This window comes from Oncorhynchus gorbuscha, linkage group LG02 (genome assembly GCF_021184085.1).
Source record: "Oncorhynchus gorbuscha isolate QuinsamMale2020 ecotype Even-year linkage group LG02, OgorEven_v1.0, whole genome shotgun sequence".
NCBI classification, from domain to species: Eukaryota; Metazoa; Chordata; class Actinopteri; order Salmoniformes; family Salmonidae; genus Oncorhynchus; species Oncorhynchus gorbuscha.
This window is the reverse complement of record NC_060174.1, coordinates 28,796,998-28,813,269: the sequence shown is the minus strand read 5'-3', so window position 1 is coordinate 28,813,269 and position 16,272 is coordinate 28,796,998. Positions and strand designations below refer to the sequence as shown.

The following is a 16,272-nucleotide window of genomic DNA, read 5'->3' as shown; positions in this document are numbered from 1 at the left end:
GACACACGGTCTGGCTGGCAAACACGCGTACCTCTTACACACTCACCATTCAATTACTCCTAAATTGTAACTTCACACAGCCTAATAAGTACAACTGATAGTGAGCATGTACACACTCAAAGAGTACTCTATTATATTTTATTACTATATTGCATATTAGTAGTAGAATGGTGGACTTGAATCCTATGACTTGGACTTCAGTTGAGTCTCACAAATGTAATAACGACTTGAACTTGGAGCGTTGACCCTCATGACATGACATTGAACGACATTGAACGACAGATGATACATTATTATTATTATTATTATTCTTTAACATTGGGACATAGAGACATCATATGGATAGGTAAAAAGATCACCGTTATGATATTTCAACACAATGTATTTTAGTAGAAGTACCCTTCCCACTTTTCACACACATAATTTCTGTAGAAATACACTTTCAGCTTTTTAATTAACTAAGCAAGTTAGTTAAGAACAAATATTTTTTTACAACGACAGCCTACCCCAGCCAAACCATAACCTGGACAACACTGGGGCAATTGTGCCTCACCCTATGGGACTCCCAATCACAGCCAGTTGTGATACAGCCTGGAACTGAGTGCCTCTAGCACTGAGATGCAGTGCTTTAGACCGCTGAGCCACTCAGGAGCCCCAGATTTCACTGTATTGGATGTGTAATCGATGTCCTATAGTTGATGTTAAATGTTTGTTTAAATGGATGTTGAACTTTTTAAAATTTAAAACCAGCTTGGGTTTGATTGTTTTGCTTTACCATGTGCCAGGAAAAATAACTCCAGTCAATGTCCTGGACTGCAATTCAGCTGAACAAAATTTTATTTTCCTTCTCGAGTATATTATGCTGTAAACTTATTCAACTTGTATATTTTGTAATTGGTGACTTTCAGGCTTTATACATAAAGAATAAAAGTGGCCATGTATGCAAAGCATTTACTGGAAAACTGTTGGATTAGTAAAAGTGTCCTATGCCCTGAACCCTTTATTCGCTTAACAGAGGACACTTAGATCACCGTGGGAGAAAAAGGTTCCCGCACACGGCTGACACAAACTATAGCAAATATTTGGGCTCTCATGCTTTTTTTCAGTAGAAGTAAAATATTGAAGTAGGCAGAGCTTGTGCTTCCCAATTCAAGCTTGTACACATACGCACGCACGCATGGGCACGCATCCAATCACGCACACACACACACACACACACACACGCACGCACGCACGCACGCACGCACGCACGCATGGGCACGCATCCAATCACGCACGTACACGCACGCACGCACGCATGGGCACGCATCCAATCACGCATGTACACACACACACACACACACACACACACACACACACACACACACACACACACACACACACACACACACACACACACACACACACACACACACACACACACACACACACACACACACACGCATGGGCACGCATCCAATCACGCACGCACGCACACACACACACACACACACACACACACACACACACACACACACACACGCACACACGCACGCACGCACGCACGCACGCGCACGCACGCACGCACGCACGCATGGGCACGCATCCAATCACGCACGTACACACACACACACACACACACACACACACACACACACACACACACACACACACACACACACACACACACACACACACACACACACACACACACACACACACACACACACACACACACACACACACACACACACACACACACACACACACACACACACGCACAGATTGTGGGTACACCTCTGTTCTGGATCTCCACAGAGTGTGATGTCAGAGGTCAGGGAGAACAGTGAACGGGAGGTGTGTATGGGTGAACATGTGTGTTTGAGCACTAGGACAGGGCCGTTCCTCTCCAGTATAAATACTGGGTCCTGGTGGAGAAGGGTAGAAAAGTGATGCATACACCTTCAGGACTGTGTGAAAAGACAAAAGAGGAGTCAAACTTACCATAAAAGGAGGTTACACGGCAGAGAAGAGAAGATTCACAGAGGAGTTATTCACCACAAAGAGTGGAGAATGACTGACCAAAACGGTAAGGGATTTACCGTTATTTCACATATTTTTTAAACCATTGGTAGTGCCCTCCGAAGTAGAGGAAACAAATATTACAAGCAATTTCTATGTCTGTGAAAAATTTGCTGCCGGATGAATTCACAGCCATGTGTTAAGGTCACTCATTCTAATTTAAGCAATGCATACCAGGAGAGCATGAGACCAACAGGCTCACGTGTGCTAATCATACAAATATGAGGATGGAGCAGAGGTGTTATCTGACAAAGTTTATTCTCAAATGTGTACATTTCTAAATTTAAACAGAATATACAGTAGATCTGTGTTTCTCATTGTCAAAAATGAAAATTGGTCTGTTTCTGTCTGTGTCTCTGTGTGTGATCATAGTATATGGCACACAAGTGTGTCTAACCTCAGGAATGGCTGAAGGATGACTTCAGTTTGATGGCTTAGATTGGTCTCTTTTGTGCCAATCTGACCAGGCAAACCAGGTCTATACTTACTTATTACTTGATGTTTTATAAAGAACTTCTGCAAAAAGCATCAAACTTTGTTATTCACCTCTGTTCTTTAAAAAAAGCTTTCTCCCGCGCTACTGTTACAATATAGGATTAACCCTTTAATATCAAAACAGCAATATTAATGTTTTCACACAGTGCCACATGCTTGAGTGGAGTTGTCTACCGACGGTAGCTACTATAAATATGAAGTCAGGTCCTTGATTTTATGACTCACACTGATAGTCAGGCTCAAATAGATGACTTGTCTGACCTTTTTGTGGTTTGACCTGTACAACATGGGACAATTGTGATTGATATGACTAAACTAGAGATCTCTCTATAAATATGAATATCTACAAGAGTAATAGTACAGGTGTGGTCTGGTTACCCCCTAAAACATCCTCTTGAACACATTATTTGTAACTATACAGTAGAATAGTTTTTTTTTAGAAGTGACTGAACCCTATGCTTTTTATTTCTTTGTGTTCCAGGTGTATTTATGGGGATGGACCTGCTTTGCCAGGTGAACAGCCATGCCCATCGTACAGAGGAGATGGACGTGGAAAGGCTTCTGGTTCGTCGGGGGCAGCCCTTCTCCCTTGCCTTGCAGTGCCACACAACCCTGCCCCCTAAACACAAACTAGCCATAATCTTGCATCTAGGTAAGCAACTTAATGACAAGGACCATAAGCTTAAGTCATCAATAGAGTGGATACTACTGCACAGTGGGAGGAGGAGTTAGTTATGATTGACAGATACAAAAAATAAAATGGTCTGGTAAAACAGCTTTGACTGCCAGTATATGTGTGGTTTTGTTTGTGTGTTTAGGTAAGGAGGGTGAGGTGGTGGTGAAGGTGTTGGATGCCCGTGCTGGCAGGGACAAGTGGTGGTTCCGCCAGCAGGGGGCTCAGAGTGAGGTGCTGCTGACCATCCACAGCCCAGCAGACGCCCCTGTGGGACTCTACAGCATGACAGTGCTGCTCCTCTCCCCTGACGGACACATCCTGGAGAAGACAACACCAGAGACGTTCTACCTGCTCTTCAACCCCTGGTGCAAAGGTGAGCTCACACATGCATGTCCTGCGTGCATATGCACACACACACTAGTTGAATCAGTAAAGAAGTATTGAAAGTGCTCAGTGTTGTGGCACTGCACCCTGTCCTGTTTTATTTGCTCTTTTGGTAAGGGGGAGGGCTCAGGGAGGTGCCACTCTCAGAAGGTCAGAGTCAGGGAAGATACTGTCTTCAGTTGTGTATTTGTGCCTGTCCCTGTGATTACTTTGAAATACATTTGAGCCGAATATGAAATTATAACAACATATAGAAAAATATGAAATTAGTGGAACAGATTGCTTATATGAAAGTTGTCAGTTGTGTGATATCACTACAACAAGAATGCCTCACTCTTCTCTGAGTCTTTATTTTTCTCCCTCCCAGCTGACTCTGTGTACCTCCCTGACGAGGAGCTGCTAGAGGAGTACATCCTGAATGAAAATGGCCTCCTTTACCAGGGTTCCTGGGACCAGATTTCCTCACTACCCTGGAACTTTGGACAGGTATCAAAGAAACAGCACTTCTGAAGGACAGACAGCCAACACAGCTGAGATAGAATGGAGAGCCCAAACCTGTTGTTCCCATTATCAACACATCGATCCAATGAGAACCAGATCTCAGTGATGTGCAGCCTGAATCACAGTTCTAGCTGAGGCATTCCAAACAGAAAGATTAACAACGGGGCATGTGGGTGGGTGTTGGCAGCCAGTGGTTTCTGTCAAGTCTGTAGGCTTGATGGTCGCCTGTGTGAATAGTCACAGCTTGGTGTCGTTTGGAGACACCATGCACCAGCTGGCAGAGGAAATGTCTCTGGTGGATGTAAGACATTTTTACACTGGATGTGTGAAAATGCCAACCACTCAAACGTGGGTTTTTCTCATCTGAGAGAGACAGAGACATAGTCACATAGACATTGAGAAAGAGACAGACAAACAACCTGCATGGCGTATTGTCTCCATCCAGTGAGGAGAACGTACATAGAGTCACAGTCATAATCAACAATTCTATGTATGTATTTTTAACACTGGTTTGAGATGTGTATCTACGTCATCATGAGCTCACTTAATGCATTCTCATAATATTTTTACGTATAATCCCTCATGTCATTTTTCATAGTTTGAACAAGATGTGGTGGACATCTGTTTTGAAATCCTGGACAATTCACCTGCTGCACTGACAAACCCAGAGATGGACACAGCCAACCGAGCAGACCCAGTGTACGTGAGCAGGACAATTACTGCCATGGTAAGGTTCACCCTATAACTTCATTATTTCTACACATTGGGAATAGTTATAATCTCACAGTAATTAACCTGCCTGCTCTACACCTGTGCAGGTGAACGCTAATGATGACCTTGGCGTGGTGTCGGGCCGTTGGGACGGGAAGTACGATGATGGGGTGCCGCCCACACGTTGGACTGGCAGTGTGCCCATCCTCAGGCGCTGGAGTGAGGCCGGGGCACAGAGGGTGCGCTACGGACAGTGCTGGGTGTTTTCAGGCGTAGCCTGTACAGGTGAGAGACACATATGTGGACAATTACAAATATCTAGGTATCTGGTTAGATTGTAAACTCTCCTTCCAGACTCACATTAAGTACCTCCAATCCAAAATTAAATCTAGAACCTATTTTTGCAACAAAGGATCCTTCACTCATGCAGGCAAACATACCCTCGTAAAACTGACTATCCTACCGATCCTTGACTTCGGCGATGTCATTTATAAAATAGCCTCCAACACTCTACTTAGCAAATTGGATGCAGTCTATCACAGTGCCATCCGTTTTGTCACCAAAGCCCCATATACTACCCACCATTGCGACCTGTATGCTGGCTGCGACCTCGTTGGCTGGCCCTCGCTTCATATTCGTTGCCAAACCCACTGGCTCCAGGTCATCTATAAGTCTTTGCTAGGTAAAGCCCCGCCTTATCACAGCTCACTGGTCACCACAGCAGCACCCACCCATAGCACGCGCTCCAGCGGTATATTTCACTGGTCACCCCCAAAGCCTATTCCCCCTTTGGCCGCCTTTCCTTCCAGTTCTCTGCTGCCAATGACTGGAACAAATTGCAAAAATCACTGAAGCTTGAGACTCTATTCTCCCTCACTAACTTTAGGCATTAGCTGTCAGAGCAGCTCACAGATCACTGCACCTGTACATAGCCCATCTGTAAATAGCCCATCTGTAAATAGTCCATCCAACTGCCTCATCCCCATATTATTTATTATTATTATTTTGCTCCTTTGCTCCCCAGTATCTCTACTTCCACATTCATCTTCTGCACATATATCACTCCAGTGTTTAATTGCTAAATTGTAATTACTTCACCACTATGGCCTATTTATTATCTTACCTCCCTAATCTTACCTCATTTGCACACACTGTATATAGATTGTTTTCCTATTGTGTAATTGACTGTACGTTTGTTTATTCCATGTGTAACTCTGTGTTGTTGTTTGTGTCGCAATGCTTTGCCTTATCTTGGCCAAGTCGCAGTTGTAAATGAGAACTTGTTCTCAACTGGCCTACCTGGTTAAATAAAGGCGAAATAAAAATTAAATAAAAACATAGGAGACAACACACTGACACAAGATGGCTCTCTCGTTTTGGCTCTCTCTCAGCTAATTTCCTAACACTCTCTGGTTTTATATTTGCACTATCAAATATTTCATTCAGCCACAGTATATTAAGCTATAAACAGACTATAAGCTGTTTGCTGATTGGTTCCTTTCTCTCACCCATCACACAGTTCTTCGCTGTCTGGGCATACCCACTCGCCCAGTTACAAACTACTCTTCTGCCCATGACACTGATGGCAACCTGAATGTGGACTATCTGTATGATGAGCAGCTGGAGAGTGTGTCTGAAGGCAGGAAGGACATGATCTGGTAAGGCTCACAACCTACACTTCTATAGTTTTCATGTTGCTTTCATTTCTAGATATTAGCTTAGAATTATGCAGAATCAGCACTGTATGATTGTGTGTGTGGGTGTAGGAACTACCATTGCTGGGTGGAGTCCTGGATGGACAGGGAGGATCTTCCTAAAGGCTATGATGGGTGGCAGGCTCTGGATCCCACCCCACAGGAGAGGAGTGATGGTACGGTCCCACTTCATATTCATGACCAGTCTTGGTTTACTATTCCCTTTAAAAATCTATTTTTTTTTATGGTTGGGCTACTACAGGAAGTTACATTTCATACATGTTTTTCTGTAAAGTAGTTTTTCTTGCCCTCATCCCCATCTCCTCCTTCTCAGGGGTGTACTGTTGTGGGCCCTGTCCAGTGAAGGCAGTGAGGGACGGTGATGTGGGGATGAAGTATGATGCAGCCTTCGTGTTCTCTGAGGTGAACGCAGACCTGGTCACCTGGATCGTCTACCCAGATGGCCAACGCTCACAAGTTTCCCTCAACCAGAATACAGTGGGCCAAAACATCAGCACCAAGAGTGTGTACGGAGACTACAGAGAGGACATCACTAAACATTACAAATACCCTGAAGGTATTCACTTCCTTTCCTTAAACAAACATACTGTAATGTTCACACCTGCACAAATACTAGCACAGATGGGAAGAGAACCTAAAGAGACTGTTACACACTACAAATACCCCAAAGGGAAGGGTGTCACTTTGGACACATACCACACGAACACACCGTTAATTTAACAGTATGACATCTTCCTTCCTTTCTACCAGGTTCAGTGAAGGAGCGTGAGGTGTATGAGAAGGCAGGACGTCGGGTAACGCAGCCGAATGGAGCACCAGGGCAGCTGGAGCTGAAGATCAAACACGCCCAGGCCATCCTGGGCACAGACTTTGATGTGATAGTGGAGGTGCACAACGTCGGTGGAGAGGACACCCCAGCCCAGCTGACTGTGACGTCCAACGCTGTCACCTACAACAGCCTCCACCGGGGGGAGTGCCATAGGAAGACTGCCAGCCTGACCGTGCCAGCCCAGAAAGGTGGGCCTCAACTGCCATCACACAATCAAACTTTTGAACTAGTGTGAGACCCTGTGTTTGATTTATTTTTTAGCGCCACTGGGTCAGTCTGACCCCTGGGGTTCTTGTATGTTTAGGAACCAAGTTAACAGTGCAAAACTATAACATGGAAAAAGTGTGAAACAATACAATAACATACTTTCTCCTCTCATCCCTATTATTCTCACAGCTCATAAGGAAGTGCTGCGGCTACGGTACGATCACTACGGGGCATGTGTGTCTGAGCATAACCTGATCAGGGTCACAGCACTACTCCAGGTCAGCGGCCAGCCCGAAGTCGTCTTACAAGAGGTCAACATCCAACTGAGCATGCCTCAGCTCCATGTCAAGGTACTATCTGGAACTGGAAATGGCTCTTGTGAAGCAATGCTTGAATTGAGTACTATTGGTCATGAGAATGGATATGTTCAAGTGCAAACAGTGGTTTATAGTATATTGATTTAAGGTTGTTTGTTACTGAAATGATCATTTCTGATGATGCCTGCATTGTCCATGTTCTTTCTCCAGGTAGTGGGAGATGCAGTTGTATCTCGGAAATTGATTGCCCACATCAGCTTCACCAATCCACTGCCTATTACCCTCAGAGGGGGCGTGTTTACTGTGGAGGGGGCAGGTCTGACAGCAGCGCGGGAGATCCAAGCACCGTAAGTATCTCTGTGTGTTGTATGTGAGAGAGGAGATCCAATCTTCATTGAATTTGCATTCGCTTTTTCAGCAATGGGAGAATGTATGTAGACCTGAAACTCTTTAAAACCCAGGGCTCTTTAAGATCTCACACCCTGTGCAGCAGCTGCAGATTTAGAGAGGGTAGCATCTCAGAGAGCTTTTGGCTGCCACTGTAAATTCCTCAGCAAGGACATAGTCTGACCGCATTGCATGAGTAAAAATAACAAGATCTGCTTTTCTCTCGCTCCACCTCCCTTAAACACACAAAGAGAGAGCCTGACATATCCTCCTCATCCCAGGCCAACGATGATTAAACCGGCCTAGCGTGGCTCTCCAGGACCACAGGCCAAATGTTACCACACATAACCTCCAAAAAGAGATGCCAGTGTAAACATATGCCCTCAGACTAAACACAGGATAATATCTCTGCTGGCCATCTGGGTGAATTTAACATTCTTTGACAAAACATCACACTTCCTGGAAGGACCTAGCCTACCTCATTTTTTGGTCATCTCATGTAGCTCAAGTGTGAAAATAAAATCCACATTTTCATAGCAGCACTAGGATTGGGCAGTCATATAGTTTCTGTACCATACTGGGGTATACGGTATTACCAAAGATTTTTTTATAAATAACCCAAGATAGACCAGAACTTAATCATAGTGGGCCAAACAAGCAAGGTGGGCAGAGCCAAGCATGAGCTAGTGAGATCCTATTGGTGTGTTCTAGCATTTATTTGCATATTTCCATTAGGGAATACCGACTCTGTGAAATGGGCGTGTGAAATACTCAATTCGCCCTTGCACTCTTTCTAAACAATGCCATTTTTAAAACTTTGGCAAAGGGTAAAGTCTACAAAATGCAGTCCACTCGGTTTGTTCCACATAGTTTTGGAAACAGAAAACTGTATGGAGATCAAATGTTTTATAGATGAGAAAATGTACAGAATGTCGGCAAAAATCCATCTCGCTCCATCTTCTCCCACTGCCGGCCACTGGGCTTCCTCTCATCACCATATTTGGTAGAGAGTGGAAACACCAACCGGATGCTTCACATTTATACATCCGGTGAAATATCCTGCTCATTGTTCCATTCGTGGTATGAATGTGCATGCACACAAGGGGCGGTATTTAAAAAAACACAAAGAATACAAATGTAGGCAGTAGGGATCTTGATCCAGGAGGGGATTGAATGTCTCTGCTGTAAACAAGAAGCTTGACTAGTTGCCAGTTAGCAAACAAAATGCATAGCTGGTGCCCTGAGATGAATCATTTATTTGACACATCTTAGATTTCTTATAGTCATACTTAATTTATAAGCAGTGGCGTATGAGTTTCCCCAAACCCAATAAACACTTTTTCAAGGGAGTATTGAAAATCATACCATCTGTATTTTGAAATACCCCAGCATACGATATAAAAGGTACAGTATATCACCCAAGCCTAAGCAGCACATAGGCACAACTGTAATTTCTGGCAGCTAATCGAGTTTACAATTCCAGCAGACCTGAATGTTAAACAATTTGTGTGGTCTTTCCCAGAAATATAAGACTACAAAAAAGTTTTTTATTGCCAGATAATGTTTCTGAATGAGCTGGTTTTTGGCTTGTTAAAATACACTGAACAAAAATATAAACGCAACATGCAACAATTTAAAGGATTTTACTGTTACAGTTAGTTAATTTAAAGAAATCAGTCAAATGAAATAAATAAATTAGGTGTCATGCAGGTGAAAGAGGACCCAAAAGCGACTTAACAGAAACAGAGTTTATTTAAGTCCAAACAGGGAATAACAGAAATCCTCTAGTCTGTAGAGGGGAATAACTGGAGAAGCGGCCACAGACTGCAGGTCGCTTCGGGTAGGCGCAGGCCGTAGTAGACAGAGACACCTGCTCACACGCAGCATCTGATGAAGGCAAAAAAACACGACAGGACAGGGCGATACACAATCACAGCAAAAACACGACAGGACAGGGCGAAACGCAATCACAGCATGGTGAATACTAAACAAGGAACCGACGGGACAGGAACGGAACACAAAGGAATAAATAGGGACTCTAATCAGGGGAAAGGATCGGGAACAGGTGTGGGAAGACTAAATGATGATTAGGGGGAATAGGAACAGCTGGGAGCAGGAACGGAACGATAGAGAGAAGAGAGAGCGAGAGAGTGAGAGGGGGAGGGGGAGAGAGAGGGATAGAAAGAGGGAAAGAACCCAATAAGACCAGCAGAGGGAAACGAACAGAATGGGGAGCACAGGGACAAGACATGATAATAAATGACAAACATGACATTAGGCCCTAATCTATGGACTTCACATGACTAGCCAGGGGCACAGCCATTGGTGGCTTGGGAGGACAGAGGCCCACCCACTTGGGAGCCAGGCCCACCAACTGGGAAACCAGGCCCAACCAACCAGAATGAGTTTTTACCCACAAAAGTGCTTTATTACAGACGGAAACACTCCTCAGTTCAATCAGCTGTCCAGGTGGCTGGTCTCAGTCGATCACACAGGTGAAGGAGCCAGATGTGGAGGTCCTGGGCTGGTGTGGTTACATGTGGTCTGCGGTTGTGAGGCCGGTTGGAAGTACTGCCAAATTCTCTAAAAAGACGGAGGCAGTTTATGGTAAAGAAATTAGCATTAAATTCTCTAGCAACAGCTCTGGTGGACATTCCTGCAGTCAGCATGCCAATTCCACCCTCCCTCAAAACTTGAGGCATCTGTGGCATTGTGTTGTGTGACAAAACTGCGCATTTTAGTGCCTTTTATTGTCCCCAGCACAAAGCGCACCTGTGTAATGATCCTGATGTTTAATCATGTTTTTGATATTCCACACCTGTCAGGTAAATTATCTGGACAAAGGCCAAATGTTCACTAACAGTTATATAAACAAATTAGTGCCCCGAAATAAGCTTTTTGTGCATATGGAAAAATGCTGGGATCTTTTATTTCAGCTCATGAAACATGGGACCAACACTTTCCATGTTGCGTTTATATTTTTGTTCAGTATAGTTTGACAAGGACTCATTGAACACAGCAGGAGACCTCCGTTAGTATTTTAACCGTTAGTGGAACAGAGCAAGACTGACTTGAAAGAACTATGTGTGCTTGTAGTGAAACAATCTCTTTTCTCCAACAGAGATGACATTGGACCAGGTCAAGAGGTCAAGGTCAAGTTGTCCTTCAAGCCCACCCGAGCAGGTCTGAGAAAACTGATGGTCGACTTTGATGCAGACAGAATAAGGGATGTTAAAGGCATTGCCACTTTGATTGTGAGAAACAAGTGAACTGTCAATTAACAACGTATATCATATCATGTATATTTCTATATAAAATAATTACCCTGTAAATGCAATATGAAAGTGAGTTGCAAAATCATGTGTTGTTATTTTCTATTGTTCTTGATGATCTTATGAAGGGATTTACAAGACTTGTCAAAGAAAGGTGGGTCTCTGAATCCAAAAGTATTGCTAGAGTCCAGAGACTAAATCTATTTGTGAGACAAATGTAACCATACCCTTTGTCACGTAGAGTAGGGCAGAAGGCTAAACTGAAAAACCTAACCTCTATCAAATAAAAAGATGGCGGAGCCGCACAAGTACTTCTGTGCGTGTGGGTGTTTATTTATATAGTGAATCCGGTGCCAGGTTTCCTCCAGACGTGACACTTGGCATTTAGGCCAAAGAGTTCAATCTTGGTTTCATACGGCCTGAGAATCTTCTTTCTCATGGTCTAAGAGTCCTTTAGGTGCCTTTTGGCAAACTACAAGCAGGCTGTCATGTGCCTTTTACTGAGGAGAGACTTCTGTCTGGCCATTCTACCATAAAGGCCTGATTGGTGAAGTGCTGCAGATATAATAATATAATAATAATATATGCCATTTAGCAGACGCTTTTATCCAAAGCGACTTACAGTCATGTGTGCATACATTCTACGTATGGGTGGTCCCGGGAATCGAACCCACTACCCTGGCGTTACAAGCGCCAAGCTCTACCAACTGAGCTACAGAAGGACCAGAGATGCAGAGATGGTTGTCCTTCTGGAAGGTTCTCCCATCTCCACAGAGGAACTCTGCAGCTCTGTCAGAGTGACCATCGTCACCTCCCTGACCAAGGCCCTTCTCCCCAATTGCTCAGTTTGGTTAAGAATGGAGGAACCTTCAATGCTGCAGAAACGTTTTTTTGATACCCTTCCCCAGGTCTGGGCCATGACACAATCCTGTCTCGGAGCTCTATGGACAATTCCTTCGATCTCATGTCTTGGTTTTTGTTCTTACATGCACTATCTTCAGTGGGACGTTATATAGACCGGTGTGTGACTTTCTAAATCATGTCCAATCTATTACATTTACCACAGGTGGACTCCAAGTTGTAGAAACATCTCAAGGATGATCAATGGAAACAGGATGCACCTGAGCTCAATTTTGAGTCTCATAGCAAAGGTTTTTGAATACTTATGTTAAGGTATTTCTGTTTTAGTTTTAAAAATGTGCAAAAAACAAAAAACTTTTTGCTTTGTCATGATGGGTTGTGTGTAGATTGATGAGGAAAACATGTTATTTAATCCATTTTAGAATAAAGCTGTCACGTAACAAAATGTGGAAAAGGGGAAGGGTTCTGAATTCTTTCTGAATGCACTAAGTCCAATTTGGATATGTTTGGCTGTTTTCGTTGCATAACATGTAGAAGCGGTCTCTATTCAGGTTAAGAAGAAGTGACTACTAAATGCTAACTCCCATTCACATAAGCTGGTTAGCACAGCTAGCATACCGAAATCAGTGGCTGTTATCAAATTAGTTTAACTGTAATTCAGTTGATTGGTAACGATGACAAGAACATGTGTTAGGGTTGACATCCCCATACAATCATTATACTCTGATTTTTGCCTCAACATAGTGTGAAATACACATATAAACAATAGCCTAAATGTTGTCTAATTTTGCAGGGGGGGCAATGAGGAGACTCAGGATCGTCCGTCCCCCACAGCTCTTTCCCCCACGTGTTTCCATGGCAATTCCATTGTTTTGGTCGAGTTCAATTGACTTCTCCACTGCAACTATGCGTAGAACGCGTCATCGGGTCGAACGTTCATCTAGCGCCAAACTGTGCATGTGCAGGTCCTCAAATCCACGGCACTCCTTCGATATAAGGTTATTTTTGACAAAACTGAATACGTTTGTCACTCACGTGGTTGGAGTAATAAAAATGTTCAACTGCTTAAGACATTGGCTCGAATCTAGGTTGTGCCTTAAGTTTAGAGAAATTGAACAACTAAGGAAGATTTTTCACTTCTCTTATTGACTTCTCAAATCCCAGCCTGGTTGTAACGGGATTCTTCCGTCGAAGGAGAGGAGGACCAAAATGCAGCGTGGTTGAAATTCATGTTTGTTTTAAATAAGAAAACTATACATGAATAAACTACAAAAACAACAAACGTGTAAACCCTAAACAGTCCCGTGTGGAACAAACACTGACACAGGAGACAATCACCCACAAAACCCAACACCAAACAGGCTACCTAAATATGGTTCCCAATCAGAGACAATGACTAACACCTGCCTCTGATTGAGAACCATATCAGGCCAAACACAGAAACAGACAAACTAGACACACAACATAGAATGCCCACTCAGATCACAGCCTGACCAAACAAAACATAGAAACATACAAAGCAAACTATGGTCAGTGTGTGACACTGGTCTCTTTTGAACAGTCACAATTATTATTATTATTTTTCATGGTGCACAAGACACCTGTCTGATTTACGCCTGTCTCAGTGGACTTATCTATTGCGGAGGCCACGGTGATGGCATTGTTTATCACTCTTAAGACATGATACTGAAATGGTATATGGTGCAAAAATAATGGTGCAACACTAATAAATAGAATATTTAGGGAGGCACGATATATCGGTGAACATATCAGAATCAGCTGATATTAGCTATAAATGCCAACATTGGCATTGGCCCGATGTCTAGTTTAAAGCCAATGTGCAAAACCAATGTCAAAGCTGACGTGCATACCTACAGTTGAAGACGGAAGTTTACATACACCTTAGCCAAATACATTTAAACTCAATTCCTGACATTTAATCCTAGTAAAAATTCCCTGTTTTAGGTCAGTTAGAATCACCAATTTATTTTAAGAATGTGAAATGTCCGAATAATAGTAGAGAGAATTATTTATTTCAGCTTTACTTTCTTTCATCATGTTCCCAGTGGGTCAGAAGTTTACATACACTCAATTAGTATTTGGTAGCATTGCCTTTACATTGTTTAACTTGGGTCAAACGTTTCAGTTAGCCTTTCACGAGCATCCCACAATAAGTTGAGTAAACTTTGGCCCGTTCTTCCTGACAGAGCTGGTGTAGATGAGTCAGGTCTGTAGACCTCCTTACTCGGACACACTTTTTCAGTTCTGCCCACTAATTTTCAATGGGATTGAGCTCAGGGCTTTGTGGCCACTCCAATACCTTGACTGTGTTGTCCTTAAGCCATTTTGCCACAACTTTGGAAGTATGCTTGGGGTCATTGTTGTTAAGGGAATTTTTATCAATGATGACTAATTATGTATACATTTCAATCAGGACTGACTAATCAGAATACTATTATGTTACTGTATAGGTACTAATCCGAATACTATTCTGTATATGTATGAGTTTTCTTTCTTGATCCCAGTACTGAATATAATGTGTGTGAATGTCGTCAAGAGTTAGAACAATGACTGTCTGTTCCTTGGTAGGAATGAATGAACGATATCTTCAGACTGGCTCGAATGCTTATCTACACGAGAAGGCCTTGGCTCGTAAATTATATTAAATTGGTAGGGAGACGGATGTGGGAAGGCTTGAGATACAGCCTTTGTACTGGAACGGAGATGGCTCTGGTTGGTGCTGAAACTAATGATGTCATTTTCAGTTTATAACCTGTGGTAAACTGTATCGTATTCAGTACTCTCATGAATAAAGGCTGCTATTTGACTTTAAGACCGGGCTCTGTCCATTTTTATAAAATAAGGGTCTTACAAATTCTTATGAATTGACAGAGTGTTTAATTTGAATTGGGTATTAGAACAGAGGAATTACATTCCTGCAACAATTGTCCATTTGGATGACCCATTTGCAACCAAGCTTTAACTTCCTGACCGATGTCTTGAACTGTTGCTTTAATATATCCTCATAATTTTCCTTCCTCATGACGCCATCTATTTTGTGAAGTGCACCAGTCCCTCCTGCAGCAAAGCACCCCTACAACATGATGCTGCCACCCCCGTGCTTCATGGTTGGGGTGGTGTTCTTCGGTTTGCAAGCCTACCCCTTTTCCTCCAAACATAATGATGATCATTATGGCCAAACAGTTTTATTTTTGTTTCCTCAGTTCAGAGAACATTTCTCCAAAAAGTACGATATTTGTCCCCATGTTCAGTTGCAAACCGTAGTCTGGCTTTTTTATGGCAATTTTTGAGCAGTGTTTTTTTCCTGGCTGAGGGGCCTTTCAGGTTATGTCGACTCGTTTTACTGTGGACATAGATACTTTTGTACCTGTTTCTACCAGCATCTTCACAAGGTCCTTTGCTGTTGTTCTGGGATTGATTTGTAATTTTCTCACCAATGTACGTTCATCTCTAGGAGACAGAATGCGTCTCCTTCCTTAGCGGTATGACGACTGCGAGGTCCCATGGTGTTTATACTTGCGTATTATTGTTTGTCCAGATGAACGTGGTACCTTCAGGCATTTAGAAATTGCTCCCAAGGATGAAGCAGACTTGTGGAGGTCTACCATTTTTTCCCCAAGCTGTTTAAAGGCACAGTCAACATAGCGTATGTAAACTTCTGACCCACTGGAATTGTGATACAGTGAATTCTATGTGAAATAAACAATTGCTGGAAAAATGACCTGCATGCACAAAGTAGATGTCCTAACCGACTTGGAAAAACTATAGTTTGTTGACAATATATTTGTGGAATGGTTGAAAAACAAGTTGTAATGACTCCAACCTAAGTGTATGT

General features: G+C 43.0%; 1 protein-coding gene and 1 pseudogene across 1 annotated transcript; both read left to right on the top strand.

Moving 5' to 3' along the window:
- The first annotated feature begins 1,837 nt into the window (after positions 1-1,837).
- LOC123992400 (protein-glutamine gamma-glutamyltransferase 2-like) lies at positions 1,838-11,866 on the top strand. Its single transcript, XM_046293544.1, has 13 exons — positions 1,838-2,068; positions 3,038-3,208; positions 3,375-3,605; positions 3,984-4,102; positions 4,716-4,844; positions 4,936-5,113; positions 6,348-6,486; positions 6,595-6,698; positions 6,857-7,099; positions 7,294-7,560; positions 7,769-7,929; positions 8,107-8,243; positions 11,405-11,866. The coding sequence occupies exons 1-13, from the start codon at positions 2,053-2,055 to the stop codon at positions 11,550-11,552; spliced, it is 2,043 nt and encodes a 680-aa protein (XP_046149500.1). The 5' UTR covers positions 1,838-2,052; the 3' UTR covers positions 11,553-11,866.
- Positions 11,847-16,272, top strand: part of LOC123989854 — a 19,129-nt pseudogene continuing 14,703 nt past the window's right edge.